This window comes from Sinohyriopsis cumingii, unplaced genomic scaffold, assembly GCF_028554795.1.
Source record: "Sinohyriopsis cumingii isolate HCF-2022 unplaced genomic scaffold, ASM2855479v2 utg001196l, whole genome shotgun sequence".
NCBI lineage: Eukaryota > Metazoa > Mollusca > Bivalvia > Unionida > Unionidae > Sinohyriopsis > Sinohyriopsis cumingii.
In genome coordinates this window covers 799,469-814,142 of record NW_028315971.1, presented here as the reverse complement: position 1 = coordinate 814,142, position 14,674 = coordinate 799,469, and the positions used below count along the sequence as shown (strand labels likewise).

Here is a 14,674-nt window from a genome sequence, read left to right as displayed (position 1 = left end):
GGTGCGGAATAACTTTGACGTAGAATTTGTGTTTGTTAATGTTGAGCATAATTCCATTTTCGCGTTAGGGATGTCCATGTATTAAGACACATTAGTGCACAGATTACATCACCTCTGAAGGCGAACATTTCGCAAAATTCATGCAGCCTCACTTTGGACATGTACATATGCCTTTAGCATGTCGATTGCATGTATGTGTTCGTGGACTATTCCAGGATGCTATATGTTTTATTAACGTACTGCACAACAGACGTTTTCCTCTTTGTATTTTGTTATGTCTTGGAAAAGTCTGCTAACAACAAAAATAAACAAAACAAACAATGAAACAGTTATAACTTTCACGTTTTGTCGGTGTTGTACCAAGAGAGTAACGAGTCATGTGCTATTTTCGTAGACACAGATCATTAATATGAATCTCTTGATGATGGCGGATGCGTGACCAGTCATCTGGGATATGCAAGTTCTATACATGACAAAATAGCCCAAAAAAACATTTTGATGGCATTGTTGATGGTATTGTTGATGGTATTGTTGATGGCATTGTTGATGGTATTGTTGATGGTATTGTTGATGGCATTGTCGATGGTATTGTAATATTATCTGATTTGATCAATAGATATCATGCGACAAAACTTTATTGTGCTTATGATGATGATTTTTATGTTCTGAGCAAGTAGTTTATAAAGATAACTTCTAGCTTTCGAAAAGTAGTACATACTAGTGATATAGATAGAGCGTAAACACCATGACTGAGACAACTGGACAGACTTAGGAAAAGTAAAGTAAGACAATCAGCTATATTTCTGCCACATAGGTGAAAAACCAACTTAGCAACAGTGGCCAATGTTTAATTAATTTTGAAGCAAATAAAGTATATCACTAAATTCAATGTAAAATTGAAAAAATCAACCATTCAGGCAAATAAAAAAATTGACAGTATTTGAGATATATATTTTATGTGACTAATGACCCCACACGGGTTATGTTAATACGAATGAATGTATGCAAGTATAAACAATGAAATATGTGCAGCGTGAACAAACTAGTGGAACGTAATATCATCTTTTAAAGTCTGACCATGCAAATTTAGAAACTTTTGCTGATCCAGTGAATATAAAAGTATGTGTTGCTCATGAGGTTGATAAAATTAATTGTATTTTGTTTACTGAGTAGATAAATAGGTAAATATTTATGGGCGTCGAGTAACATGTTTTACAGCCAGATCTCCTATGTAAAAATAATAACCTTAGATATAACTGAAATTTCAGCTTTTTTGCTGACGAAAATATCCTGTAATGTTTCGTTGATAATTTCTTCTCCTTATCGTTGATCTCATAATTAATTTTTTACAGGCAATCAGACCGGCTATGAGATTATTAATGTGATCTGTTTCAATCAGACTATCTATGAGATTATTAATGTGATCTATTTCGTTCAGACAGTCTATGAGATTATTAATGTGATCAATTTCGTTCAGACTATCTATGAGATTATTAATGTGATCAATTTCATTCAGACTACCTAATAGATTATTAATGTGATCTATTTCGTTCAGACTATCTATGAGATTATTAATGTGATCAATTTCATTCAGACTACCTAATAGATTATTAATGTGATCTATTTCATTCAGACTATCCATGAGAGCATTATAATGATCTATATCATTCAGTTATTTGGATTATCTTGGAGATGGTTCTCATTGTCTATACCTTCTCAGGATCAGATCAAAATATGACACTTCAAAATCACTTCCTCGGGATAATGAGTGTAGACACGTTAACACAATCAGTAACTGAACGTTTAAACGAAGCAGCACCATCGTTTTTAGCTTTTCAAAGTCAGCCATTAGTTACGTAAAAGATTAAGGATAATTGCAAACGTCTATTACTATGGTTGTCGTTTGGATATTTGTCCTGTGAATGTGCTTGACAAGTTTATAAAGTTCACCTAATATACTGCTACTAAATTGTGTTTGTTACGTCAAAAAGAATGAACGAATAGGTGGTTATGTGGCGGTGAGTCTCTGTAGATGTAAATTAGATTTAACAAGTGCTAAGGTTCTCGGTCGTAGGACATGGATGAAAAGTAAGAAAACATGGCAATGTATTTATTCAACACACCACCTAACAAGTAGGATTAAGAATGCATACAGGTCTGAAAAAAGTAAGTATGTTATATGTGATAATATGGTTTACATATAACTCTGAGAAGACAATGGGGATTCCAAATCTAATTCAATATTCTTCAATTCATCTTTCTGTCCGTACAAAAATGTGTCCACAAACGTATCTGTTCGAAAATTTCCGACAGGTATAATAAAGCACCCCTCTTACTAAACAACATAGGAAAACAATTCAAAGGTTTATAACAATTAGAGTTTATAAAATGTTAAGCTATATGTTGAGTATTAATGCAGGTATCGTTTTAGGCAAGATACCATAGACTTCTGCAAACAAAAAAGGATTAAATTCATGCAAATCTCGCGAGATTTTGAGGGATTTTATCCCTTCTGCAGAGGAACCAAATACATTTTGAATAATTTTTGTTCAGCCTGATCTTAGTTTAGCCCCAGGGCTTCGCCCTTTTCGCACAGGGGATTCCTTTAAAATGTTTCGCACTATTGCACATGGTTAAAAAAATTCAAAAACATGTATTCTTCAGATTTTCACAAATGGTAATCCTTGTTTTAAAAAAGAAATAGATGTATTCTTGGATATTTAATATCTGAATGAAGCGGGTTGATTTGAGATTTAGAGTACACATTTAGACATTGCTTCTGATATGCATTACATAGAAGTTTGCTAGTTCTGCGCTATTAATTTCATTTCCTGAATTTCAAAGGTAAACAAAAAAAGAAAAACAAAAATAAAATCGATCCTTTAGAAAAAGTACCAAGGGGGAACCCTAGTGAAATACTGTAGGAGTCAGAGTTTGTGTCCCAATTAAAAACTTTTCTCATGTTTCATATGTATAATTTGACACAAAGATTAACGTCTATGCGACAAATGCACCAAAAACGAAATTCTGAAGAATGATATGTCTCGTATGCTTTGCCAGCGTGATAAATAAGCCACAATGTTAGAGTAGACGTATGCGGCTATTTTGCGAACGTATGGGAATTTACATTACGCTACGAGTTAACAGCCAGGAGCACTTAGAGGATGTAACGGAAATCCTATGTTAAAATTGTCCATAGGTTTAGAATGGGAATGCTATTATGTGGACAAAAGTTTAAGCGGGACAAAGGGTTGAAACATTTATGGGTACAAACCGGAATGGTAATGTTAAAAGAATTTTAATGGAAAAAGGGTCGAAAGTTTTTGGGAAAAACGAGAATGATAATGTTAACATTTTTATATACAATCCATCACACACTCCACTATCCAGCAACATTTTTTATTACAATGCAGTCACGGATATCTAACAATCCAGCATCCAATTGTTTTATAACTATCCAATCAGAAACTCTTCTATCCAGCAACCTGTTTTTGTATAACTATCAGAATATACACCTCTACTATCCAGCTACTGATGTTTGATTATTATTCAAACATAAACCCTACACTTACGTACACAAAAATGTACTATCATACAAATGTAGGAAGGGTTTAAGAACACAATGCTATACCCTTTCACACATACATTCACAAACAAGAAATAAGGGGCAAAGAGGTTTAACTTTTAGACTTTTGTGGAGAAAAACATAGACATATACAAAACACACACACAATCACATAGGTAAAACACAAAAGAATTGGCAAATATAATTAGTATCTCTCTTTTCAAGAGATATGTGTTTCCCTGAAAAGGGCCATTGGGGCCTGGTAACCAAAGTCGGTTAACATAAATGGCGCCGTTTCACTGGTCTACTTCTCCGCAAGTTTCTTCTGATTGCGGGTCCGTAAAAACAATGCTTTTCTGTAAAACCCTTGAGTCTCCATATATAGTCCTCTCTTCCATTTCACTGTGCCTGTGATCATCGTGATGGTCCACTTTCACATAGACTAGGTAGTCTAAACTAAAATGTATGCCTATGTAACTTTGTAGTTTTAAACAAAGTTGCTAAATGCAAACCTTTACATAGATCATACGTGTTTGTTTTGCCTTTATTGTCTCTGTGTACTTTATACACCAGTCATTGTACGAAAAATGCGTTAACGGAATAAATTTATTTTTATAGTTTGACTGGCTGGCGATAGTTTTATATTTAGGCAATCAATTTGTTGGGAGGGGGTGGAGTTTGTGTTGTTTATTATTTGTTTTAGATGCTTTTTAAATATGGTAACAGAGAAAGCTTCACACTATATTCACAATAACAGTATTTATTGTTTCTTTTGTTGCATTTCTAACAAATATTATTTCTTTCTCGATTATGTCTTCTTGCGAAAATTCTTTGATCAGACTTTTGATTTCATAGGTGAATGTTTTCGTTATTTATAAAATGAACTGAAATATAATACTGTACAAACTTATAATTTTATTGCTTTTCATTGTCTATGTTGTTTTTATTATTTTTGTTTGTTTTCTTGGTTTTGTTTGTTTGTTGTCCTTTTAGAAAACCGAAATTATTCTTAGCTATCACGAATGCTCCGTAGAATGAAAATAAACGCTAAAGTCTATCCACACATTTCTATCATTCTCAAATCGATTATTCATGACTGTAACAAACTCGTCTTTATTAAAGTGGTCATGAGCGTCTCGGTTCAATTGATTAAACAGTTTTAATCGTTTTAATATATGTATCTCCTTAGAAATGGGAGTCGTGTTTGCTATATATATATATATATATATATATATATATATATATATATATATATATATATATATATATAACATCAAATATTTGTTTTACGTTACCGTTACAATCTCTTTTTTTTAAAAATTCAAATAAACATACTTATTTGTTTATTTTATTCAAAACACCAACATATATACTCTCAAACTATATGGTTTAGATCGAAAAAAACCCAAACAAAAACAAAAAAAATGAAAGAACATAATTATAGAAACAGGTTTTACGTATTTAAACAGTTCAACATTTTTATAATTACATTAAAGAAAGATATGAAAAGTATCTTTGGGTTTATATTAATGAAGACGAAAAATCGTTCCTAACAATCATACAGTAAATTATAACCCTGACGATGAAAATAAAATTATCTGGGTAAAAAACAAGCAAAAACCACCTTTATGATCTTTTCTTTATGGTCGAAGGCAGGCCAAGCTTTCAGCGATGATAGTGTTATGTGCTAAAATTCCCGATGGAGGCGACGCAATAACAGAAGATGTGCAGGCTTTTGACAAGGTTGTGAAGATCATCAAAAGATATCGAAAGGCACACATGAAATACCTATTATATGTGTGCACAATCGACGATTCGGAAAATTGTTTTGATGAAACCTTTTTGTAAAACAGTTCCAAAAATCCATATTCTATATATAAATATTTTGCCGAAGTATCCACAGCTAAATAGGTTTCTGCCACTTAAGAGCTTGAGTTTGAAGAATGGTTTCATGTTCCACCTGAGGAGTGAAACAGTTATGTGATTTACGTCGTTTATATAGGACGGACCAACAGGAGCTGAGGTAAAGATACTATCCTGCTAAAGACCTTAGCTCTATAATGAGGCGACTGTACATTCAATACGAATTCCCGGAACAGTATCTTTCCCAAACAGACAAACGTGTCTAAAGTGTTATCGGATGAAAATTCTCAGCCAGCAGAAAAAATGCAAACAGGTCGAAGCGACTTAATTAATACCTTTGAGAACATCCACAATCGATCCTCCGGGATCTAAGTATTTAGCTGATGCCTTCATTGTGAAACGGACGGTAAATGGTTATTGAATGGGGGTTCACATTAAAGACGCAGCAACCAATGGTCATAAAGGGGATCCAGTCGATATGGAAGCGTAGCAACGTGCAACAACATTTTATCAGATAATGGGAAGTCAGCATCACATGATGCCTGCATGTTTCAGCAAGACCTTTTGCAGTCTTTTGCCCGGAAAACAGATGTTATCAATTTCACTGTTCTTTAACATTAACAAGGAAGCAAAGGTAGTAGGAAAACCAGAGATACAGAAGTCCATTATTAAATCGTCACGACGGTTCACATATGATTTCATTATGGAGGAAAATATATTACAGTGTTTGCTATCATTTAAAAACTAACTTCAGGCCTGGAATTTATAAAACATTGTAAATAAAATTTAATGTTTATAAAGCACGTACGTACGCGTTTCCCAATAGGACCTCCACTGCAAAGTTTGATGTTTGAGCCCAGTGAGATAGTCGATAAGGGCAAGAAATACCCCAAGGGCAATTCTTGTTGGTGTGTCCATTGGGGTGGGGGTACTATATTTCTTTTTTTCTATCCCAGCCAAAATATGCGTGTGGATATACGATGCGGATCTCAATTCGTTTCCACACCTTGACCTAGGGGCTTAGTCTCTTAGGAAAGATGATAGACCCAGCCATCAGGGTGACAGTTTCGTGTATATACATATGGTGGGAATCTCACGAGATTCCAAGTCATGACCTAAGGGCTAAGTCCATGTGGGAGAGATGCACTTCCGGATCAATTTCAGCTGCATGTACAAATTTGTCTTTTTATGCCAAGGAATCGCGTTGTTTGATTGGTTTGTGTACCAGACTCCTGACTGAAAGGGCAAAAACGCGATCTGTTGTGTGTATCTAATTTGTATTATTTATAAGTTGTTTTTTTATATATATAGTTTTTCTATTGCATTATATGATGTGGGTAATTAAACATTGTATCTAATAGCTTATCTTGTCCACAATTAGTGACATTTTCGGCAAACAACTTTTATTTCATAGTGAGGATCATTATCTTAACTTGTGTCATGGACATTGTATTTTTTATAGATATACTTCGTGATGATTGTCACGTGTTGTTGTGATTTTGATTTTGGACTTTCTAGTTATGACTAAGATCATTCTAGAACAATGTACTTTTGATCCTTCTGTGGGGTCTATTTTTTAGTCTAAGTCTAAAATATAAATATCATTTATTTAAAAATTAGTCATTCTTGCTTAAAGATCTTATCATAATCAATTGTATTTTTATGTGACCAGAAATTCATCTGGGCTGAACTTTCATTTATTCAAATTTTTTAAAATGGATTTTTCTCTAAAAATACAAAATGATCTTCAGAACTAACAATCTTGGAAACAGAGACTTGAATTCATAGTGAAATTTAAAATAAAGACTGTTGGAACATCAACATTATACGGGCCACCACAGACACATCGACACCTTCAGCGTTGGATTTAAATTAGATGTCCGCTTAAGTTTATTCAGAACGTTAATTATTCGGGCTTGTGCTTTTTATTTCAGGATTATTTTCGATTTAATTTGCGATAATTTAAGTTCCTTTCTTTAAATTTTCACTTTTTATTGTATGGAAATAAATTATTTGTTTAATTTTACAAAGTTTGTTGCTTCTCACTCTTTTCTATTACTTGTTTTAAGACCATAGAGTCGTAACAGATCAGCCCAGCTCGTTTATCATCCTTTGACAAGGCACTTTACTCCAATATCTAGCCACCGAATTACCTGCATGTATTGATGTGGCGTAAAACGCCAAAGGAAACCATTATACGGTGGGGATCCTCAAAGTGTCCAATTTGTGGCTCTGAAGTTTATTCCCTAATGCAGGGATGACCCTGGGACCAATATAAGTTGCATATATAAATGTGCCTTTCTGTTTCCAGTAAATGTATAAAAGGTGATAGTGTGTGGATCTCAACAGTTATGTGTTATGTCCGAGAGGAAATGTTTCAGTTGAGTATGGAAAGACCCACAGGACATGACCTACATGTACCGGTCTAGCTCGCGTTGACACTTGGATCATTTATCAGACAAGCAGTTGTCAGACAGTTCAGATAAACAACTTCCAATACATTTGAAATTTATGTAAAAATATATATCCCCAAGCCCTGTGTTTGGGATATCAAATTCCCAAACATGCTGGCACAATCTGTATCCTAGGAATTATTACTAACCCAAGTTTCATGTGCTTAACTTTCATAAACAGTGTGTGACGAGTTAAAGAAAATTACACACATACTTGCGGATTGAATGACTGTATCACAATATTCCCGCCCTTGTCTGGAAGCCCAGGGATACAAATAGTTATTGTTTAACTCAGCCTTCGCCTTTATAGTTACACTTACAATCAAAGAAAACTTCTCATATTTAAAGGACTATTTAACTTGATAAAAAAAAGTAGCAAGACGTTAAAGATTTAGGTTAGTAACCTTGAGTTGACTTCATGAGTTAAATCTTGAAATTTGGATGCACATCTATTCAAGACCTTGGCCTCGGTACAGTCTCTACTAATATCGTTCAACCAGCATCGCTCCATCATGTATCAGTAAAAAAGCAAAAAAGCAAAAACAAATAAAAAACCACCAACAACAAAAAAACGACAGACAGAAAACAAAACAAAAACCCAAAGATAAAACAACAAATAAAAACGTTTTGTTGGAGTCTGTTTGCGTGAAACTATTCCTCTACACATTACTAGTACCCATGGCTACCTTGCTAACGAGAGCGTTCTCGCTGGGAATCAGATCTCGATCTTCTTGTCCTCGTGCGAAGACTTCTAGGACGGATGCGTGTCCAGCAAGCTTGTGCCAAATATAGAGCGCTGTCACCACAGCCACTGCACCGGCTATAACGACCAAGATGGCAACATCTCGGTTCAGGGCTTCAGCCTTTCCGTCTGCATTCTGCACAGTCATGACTATCACCGTGGTTATGTCCACGGCACCGGCCACAAAGAGCACTACACATAGAATGATTGCTATGATGCGCCGATTTTCCCTCACACTCTTTATTACCTGAAAAGAAATTAAATTGAAAGAATTTTGTTTAGATAGAGTAGTACACGTGACCTAACAAGTACATTGATTTGTTATCTTCGATGTAGGACGTTTTTCTGGAGCTTAATGGCAATCTCTCTTTTTTAAGTCCAAGTTTGCGATAATAGTGTAAAATTGGGCAGATGCTTATCATGTGAGAACGGTTGCGTTGATGTAATATTCTCATTGCTTATATTTTGTGGGATTTTGGATGGTCTCATTCAAAAAGTTTTCGTTTTGAGCAGTTTCTGAAATATCGAATCCTAGGACCAGTCTGACTTTCGTGCTTTCTGAAGGATTACTTTGTGGTTGGATTTCATTCGAAGCGAAGATTAATTTATACATCAGCAGAGAAGCCGTCTAACAAATGTCACATTTACTATCGGTTATCCTATTTATGTAGACAATCATTAATTAAGATATCCATTCAATCCAATCTTGCATATTGACTGATACTGGATTGTATTTTCATCGCTCTGACTGACTGCAGACTTCGAGCTTTCCTTGTCTGCAACCTCGAAAACTCGAACATGAAATAGATGAAACTAAGAGCGGGAGCAGAACTTAGACGTGATGTGATCTGGATTTTTAACGCAGCTTTTTTTTCAGTCATATCGCTACGATGTCTGCAATGTGGCAGTTTATAGTGATGTCTAGCACTGGGGCATCATGCCACAGACATGTAGCATGGTGTCCCACCAAGTCACATTATCCTGACACCAGGCCGACCAGTCCTAACACTAACCGAACGCCAAGCGAGGCAGCGGTTAGTATCACTTTTATAAGTCTTTGGTATGACTCGGCCGGGCATCGAACCCACAACCTCCCGCATCCGAGACGGACGCTCTAACCACTAGGCCACTGGAACGGTCCATGTTAAGACAAAATGTGTGGCAAACTGTCAAACAGTACGAGTCAAACCAACTAATAATAAAGTTTAAAGCACTATTTTGAAACATGGTAACCTTAAATAGAAAAAGTCCACATACATAAAGTGTTTGTATTATGGTTTACTGAAGTATTGCTTTCAATCGAGGTAATCCTACAAAATCTCAATCTTTTGATCAATAGTATATATATATATATATATATATATATATATATATATATATATATATATATATATAGTTAGAGTTATTGAACAAGAAAAGGAAGTAACAGTTTCAGCAATCAAGGACCATGCTTATGGGAAACAATGTCTACATCTATAGATCACAAAAAGATTTTTTTAAATGTGAAAACAAAAACGTAGTTAAGATTATATGGCACTAAACAAGATCCATTGGTAGAAGGTTTAGTAAGAGTACTTCATTACGCTCTATGCTGAGTGCATTTGAATATCTACTATATATTAAATATGCGCTTAAATGTAGATTCGTAGTATTTAACTCTTTTCTTGATCCTATTAAACTACTACTAGTACAAAATGATGATGATATTATTATTATTATTATTATTATTGTCCTACTCTTGTTTTACTCTTGTTATTGCTATTGTTATTTTAATAAAAATAGTACAATGATACGTATGTATGTATGTACGTACGTACGTATGTATGTATCTATGTATATATGTATGTATGTACGTGTGTGTATGTATGTATGTATGCATGCACGCATGCACGCACGCACGCACGTACGTACGTACGTATGTATGCATGTATGTATTCATGTATGTAATTATGTAATTACGCACGTACGTACGTATGTATGTATGTATGTATGTATGTACTGATGGTTGGTTGTACCCATCTATCTGTATGTTTGTTCTCTGTCTCACCATTCGTACATTTATCTGCCTCTCTGTTCGCTTTTTTATATCTGACCTTTCTCTACTTATCGATGAATTCATAGTTCCTAGCTCGTCGAATATGTACATTTCTCAGTCTAGTGATAAGGCAAATCCCCGGAAAAGATATGGTTTTTCTGTTTTCATAACAGGAATTTGTTGCACATCCTACGTCAGGCGGATATTTGCAGTGGCCTATACACTAAATATCTAGGGTACCGCCCTATTCTCTTATAAATTAAGTCCAATTACAAACAATATATACCTTGATATATCCATGCATATCAGGTTTGAGTTTTTTTTCTTCTAATGATTAGGTCTAAGAAATGGCACAGACCCAGATCTGCCAGCACATTATGCGCCGGAATATATTCTAGCATATGTATGTCCTCTATTTTGTGTAAAACCATCGACTAAAGTAAAATGATGATTGTAACCAGCCTTTAAATTTGTTTGAAGGACGGCCTCTTTGTGAGCAACAAAAAGTTAATATGATTTTTAGGACCACTAATTCAACCGTTTAATATAACTGGCAACCAAATATTGTGTGTACTTATATGGCAAAAGTAATCGATACGGATGCAGTAGTTGTGGTGGGTTTAACGCCATTATTCAGCACACGATCGGCTATACATGACCGCCAATACAACCGGCGGAGGAGAAAACCACAAATAACGACCGACCCAAGCTTTCTCGTGTGTGTGTGTGTGTGTGTGTGTGTGTGTACATACACATACTAGATAATTCATTTGAACAATATAAACAGTTTGTTGATTATGAAATGAAAGCGTATGCATGCATGTACATTTCAACATATGTCGGCATGTGGTTTAATTCCAGGAATTGTTGAGGGCTTTCTGTTTGCACACAGTATATTGTTTGACCTCCAACCAGAGGTTAAACTTAGCTTCGTGTATATTACTGATACAACATTACATTGGTGTGTATTACCGATGCAAAAAATCTCGAGTGTAATTTCTATAATATAGTGATTGTAGCATAATTATGGCACTCTCGTTAAAGTTGAAAACATTGACATTTAAATCTACTTTAACCATAACCTCTTTAAAAAAGTGAATATCATTAAAATTTTATTTACAGGATCACAAAACATACAGTTTGTCTAACTTAACACCTTAATATAACAGGTAACAAATTGTATCTATAACTGAAACAACTACGCTACTAATATTTGCATACGTAAGACAACTGTATTATTGATTTTCCCTTATCTCATGAAATCTCAAACAGTGCTGATCAGGATCTGTTTAGTCTGTGTATAACATGTATTTCTGCAAGACAGGACTTGAATACACTCTCTTATTTGTCTCTCTCTCTCTCTCTCACCGCTCCGGTGGCCTAGTGGTTAGAGCGTCCGCCTCGGATGCGGGAGGTCGTGGGTTCGATCCCCGGCCGAGTCATACCAAAGACTTACAAAAATGGTACTAACAGCTGCCTCGCTTGGCGCTCAGCATTAGTGTTAGGACTGGTCGGCCCGGTGTCAGGATAATCTGACTGGGTGGGACATCATGCTACATGTCTGCGGCATGATGCCCCAGTGCTAGACATCACTATAAACTGCCACATTGCAGACATCGCAGCGATATGACTGAAAAATTGTTAAAGCTACGTTAAAAATCACAACACATCTCCATCTCTCTCTCTCTCTCTCTCTCTCTCTCTCTCTCTGTGTGTGTGTTCTGGAACCTAGGTTTGAATTCAAAAATCTGCCTTTTAAAGTTTGCGATATAATGAAAATATATACAGCACTATGTTTCGTCTTACTTGTTACATTTATAAGATGAGAAGTGGTTTTCTCATTTTGTTTTAAAGGCAGAAGATTTGCATATTTCATTAAATCAGTAGGCCTTGTGGAAAAATATTAAACTTTATATTAAATAAACTCACATATAAAAATCATGACAATACTCATCATTCTTACTACCAGCTGGCTGTATATATGTTGATAATCATAACGTAAAAAAGTGTAATATTGGGACTAAAACTGGTTACCGTCGCAATGAAATGTATATATACCTGTTTAAGTATTCCAGAAAGAGAACGACCTGATCTGGTGCCATCACTTGCACTGTTCATTTTCGGAGTTTAAGGACTCTTTACTCGCCTTGTTTAGTTTTCAAGAATTTTCACAATTCCAGCCAGCAAGAATGCACAGAGATGTTATTGTATCTAAAAGAGTGCATTTCATGATGGAATCCATACGTATTGCAGACAAGAACATCAATGTAAATTTCCTCACTAGGCTCAATGATATCCATTTTGTCTGGGTAACACATTCCACTGGCCATAATAATCTTAGTTTAAGTAATGAATAATGTTGCACTCCAATGGAATAAATATATTCCTGTATATATATATATATATTTTTAAGAATCGAGTTGCGCCGTTGGTCTTTTCAAATATAGTTTGATACTGCCGGCTTCAAAACTGCTCTCGCCGTTATTGCGGTCTAGTCTAATGTGAATAAGAGAGCGTACATAATAAGTAGTGATCTTGCTCGCAAACCGCATGTGTTATATAAGGGGGCCTACACGTTACTAAAAATAGACTACACGTAAATCTTCCACACGTATCAGCAGAAATAGCAGGGATCGCATTACCTAGTCACCGACAAGGACGTTTTACTGTTTTGAGTCGCAAAACATATTTGCTTGATGAAAAGTTTGACAGGAAAGATATACGGACCTGTAGGCATTGCTGCAAGAAGGCCTATCTGTAGTTTGGAGAAATTAGGGAACAAAACATGACCACCTATTATTAGGATCAAGAGAACATGGCTTGTTATGATCAGGATGCAAGGTAATAAATAGCTGAATATTTCTGAAATCATTTTTCTATGGATGTAGCTATATAATTTCATGGAATCGGATCATGGCAGCTCTGATGGGAAGGCCTCGTTGACAAACGCAAACGGGCAATTGTTTTGCTTACGTAAAACTGCCAGTATGAATAAAGCCATGCAAAAAAAAAAAAAAAAATACCCACCACCAATCACACACATTTGACACCTCGAAACAAAACCTAGGCTGTTTCTGTGAACAAAGCGATGGACATTTCTATGCAGATACAAAGAAAAATACACGACTATCTTTTGCATTTTATTGATATCAAATCTTATGCGCATACCTGTTTTGTTACGATCTTAATCATGGTAAGAATATTAATAACGCATTCCACCCTCAGGGCTCATCAAATTCATTCAATTTATGTACTATTAAAATCAATATATATATATATATATATATATATATATATATATATATATATATATATATATATATATATCATGCACATGCATTATAAAACACATGCACATGTATTAACCTTTCAGATGAATCAGACAACGCGTTGTCTTAATGGTTAGCGTGCTAGAGACACAACTGAACTAGTGTAGGTTCGAATCCTACCATCAAATCAGCACTGATCATCTGCCGAGGTGTCTCATTGGACACGGAATCTTACAATAAATGACCTGTGACAGAGAAAAGATAAACATGATTATTCATTAGCAAAGAACCTCATATAAAATCCAAGCATTCTATTTTCAAAATTATCAAAAATGAATAACTTTGCACGTAATTAAAATTCCATGAAAAATGGTTGAAGTTTGTACAAGTTAACGACCATTTGAATTTAACTGCTACAAATCTATGATCTTAAACTTGGTAACAGAAAGAAGTAAAACAAAAACTTTTGTGATATTCAATAAATAATTTATTTCCATAGAATACAAGATGAAAATTTAAAACGGACTTATAGTATTGTGAATTAAAACCCAAATAATCTAAATGTTATATCACAAGTCCAAAAGTACAAAACAATCGCAAAAAATTTGAACTCTTGACTATGCTGATGTACCAATAGTCCTGAATATGCTGACTGACCAACATTCTTGATGTATCACAATTATTTAATCCAGAATGTTTTTGAATTAGTCCTCAATAATGCTGTAACAGTTTTTTAGTCTAAAACTC

The 14,674-nt window shown here is 34.8% G+C and overlaps 1 protein-coding gene across 1 annotated transcript; it reads right to left on the bottom strand.

Moving 5' to 3' along the window:
* Window positions 1–2,095: 2,095 nt before the first annotated feature.
* Window positions 2,096–13,180, bottom strand: LOC149772730 (uncharacterized). Its single transcript, XM_089947446.1, has 2 exons — window positions 12,717–13,180; window positions 2,096–8,870 (listed from the first exon to the last, which is right to left on the bottom strand). The coding sequence occupies exons 1-2, from the start codon at window positions 12,774–12,776 to the stop codon at window positions 8,541–8,543; spliced, it is 390 nt and encodes a 129-aa protein (XP_089803572.1). The 5' UTR covers window positions 12,777–13,180; the 3' UTR covers window positions 2,096–8,540.
* Between the last annotated feature and the right edge of the window lie 1,494 nt (window positions 13,181–14,674).

Bases quoted from the DNA above. Each gene is read 5' to 3' on its own strand.
- LOC149772730 (XM_089947446.1), bottom strand. From the start codon at position 12,776: ATGAACAGTGCAAGTGATGGCACCAGATCAGGTCGTTCTCTTTCTGGA. The intron at 8,871-12,716 runs GTATATATACAT...ATTTCTTTTCAG, and splicing joins TTTCTGGAATACTTAAACAG to GTAATAAAGAGTGTGAGGGA.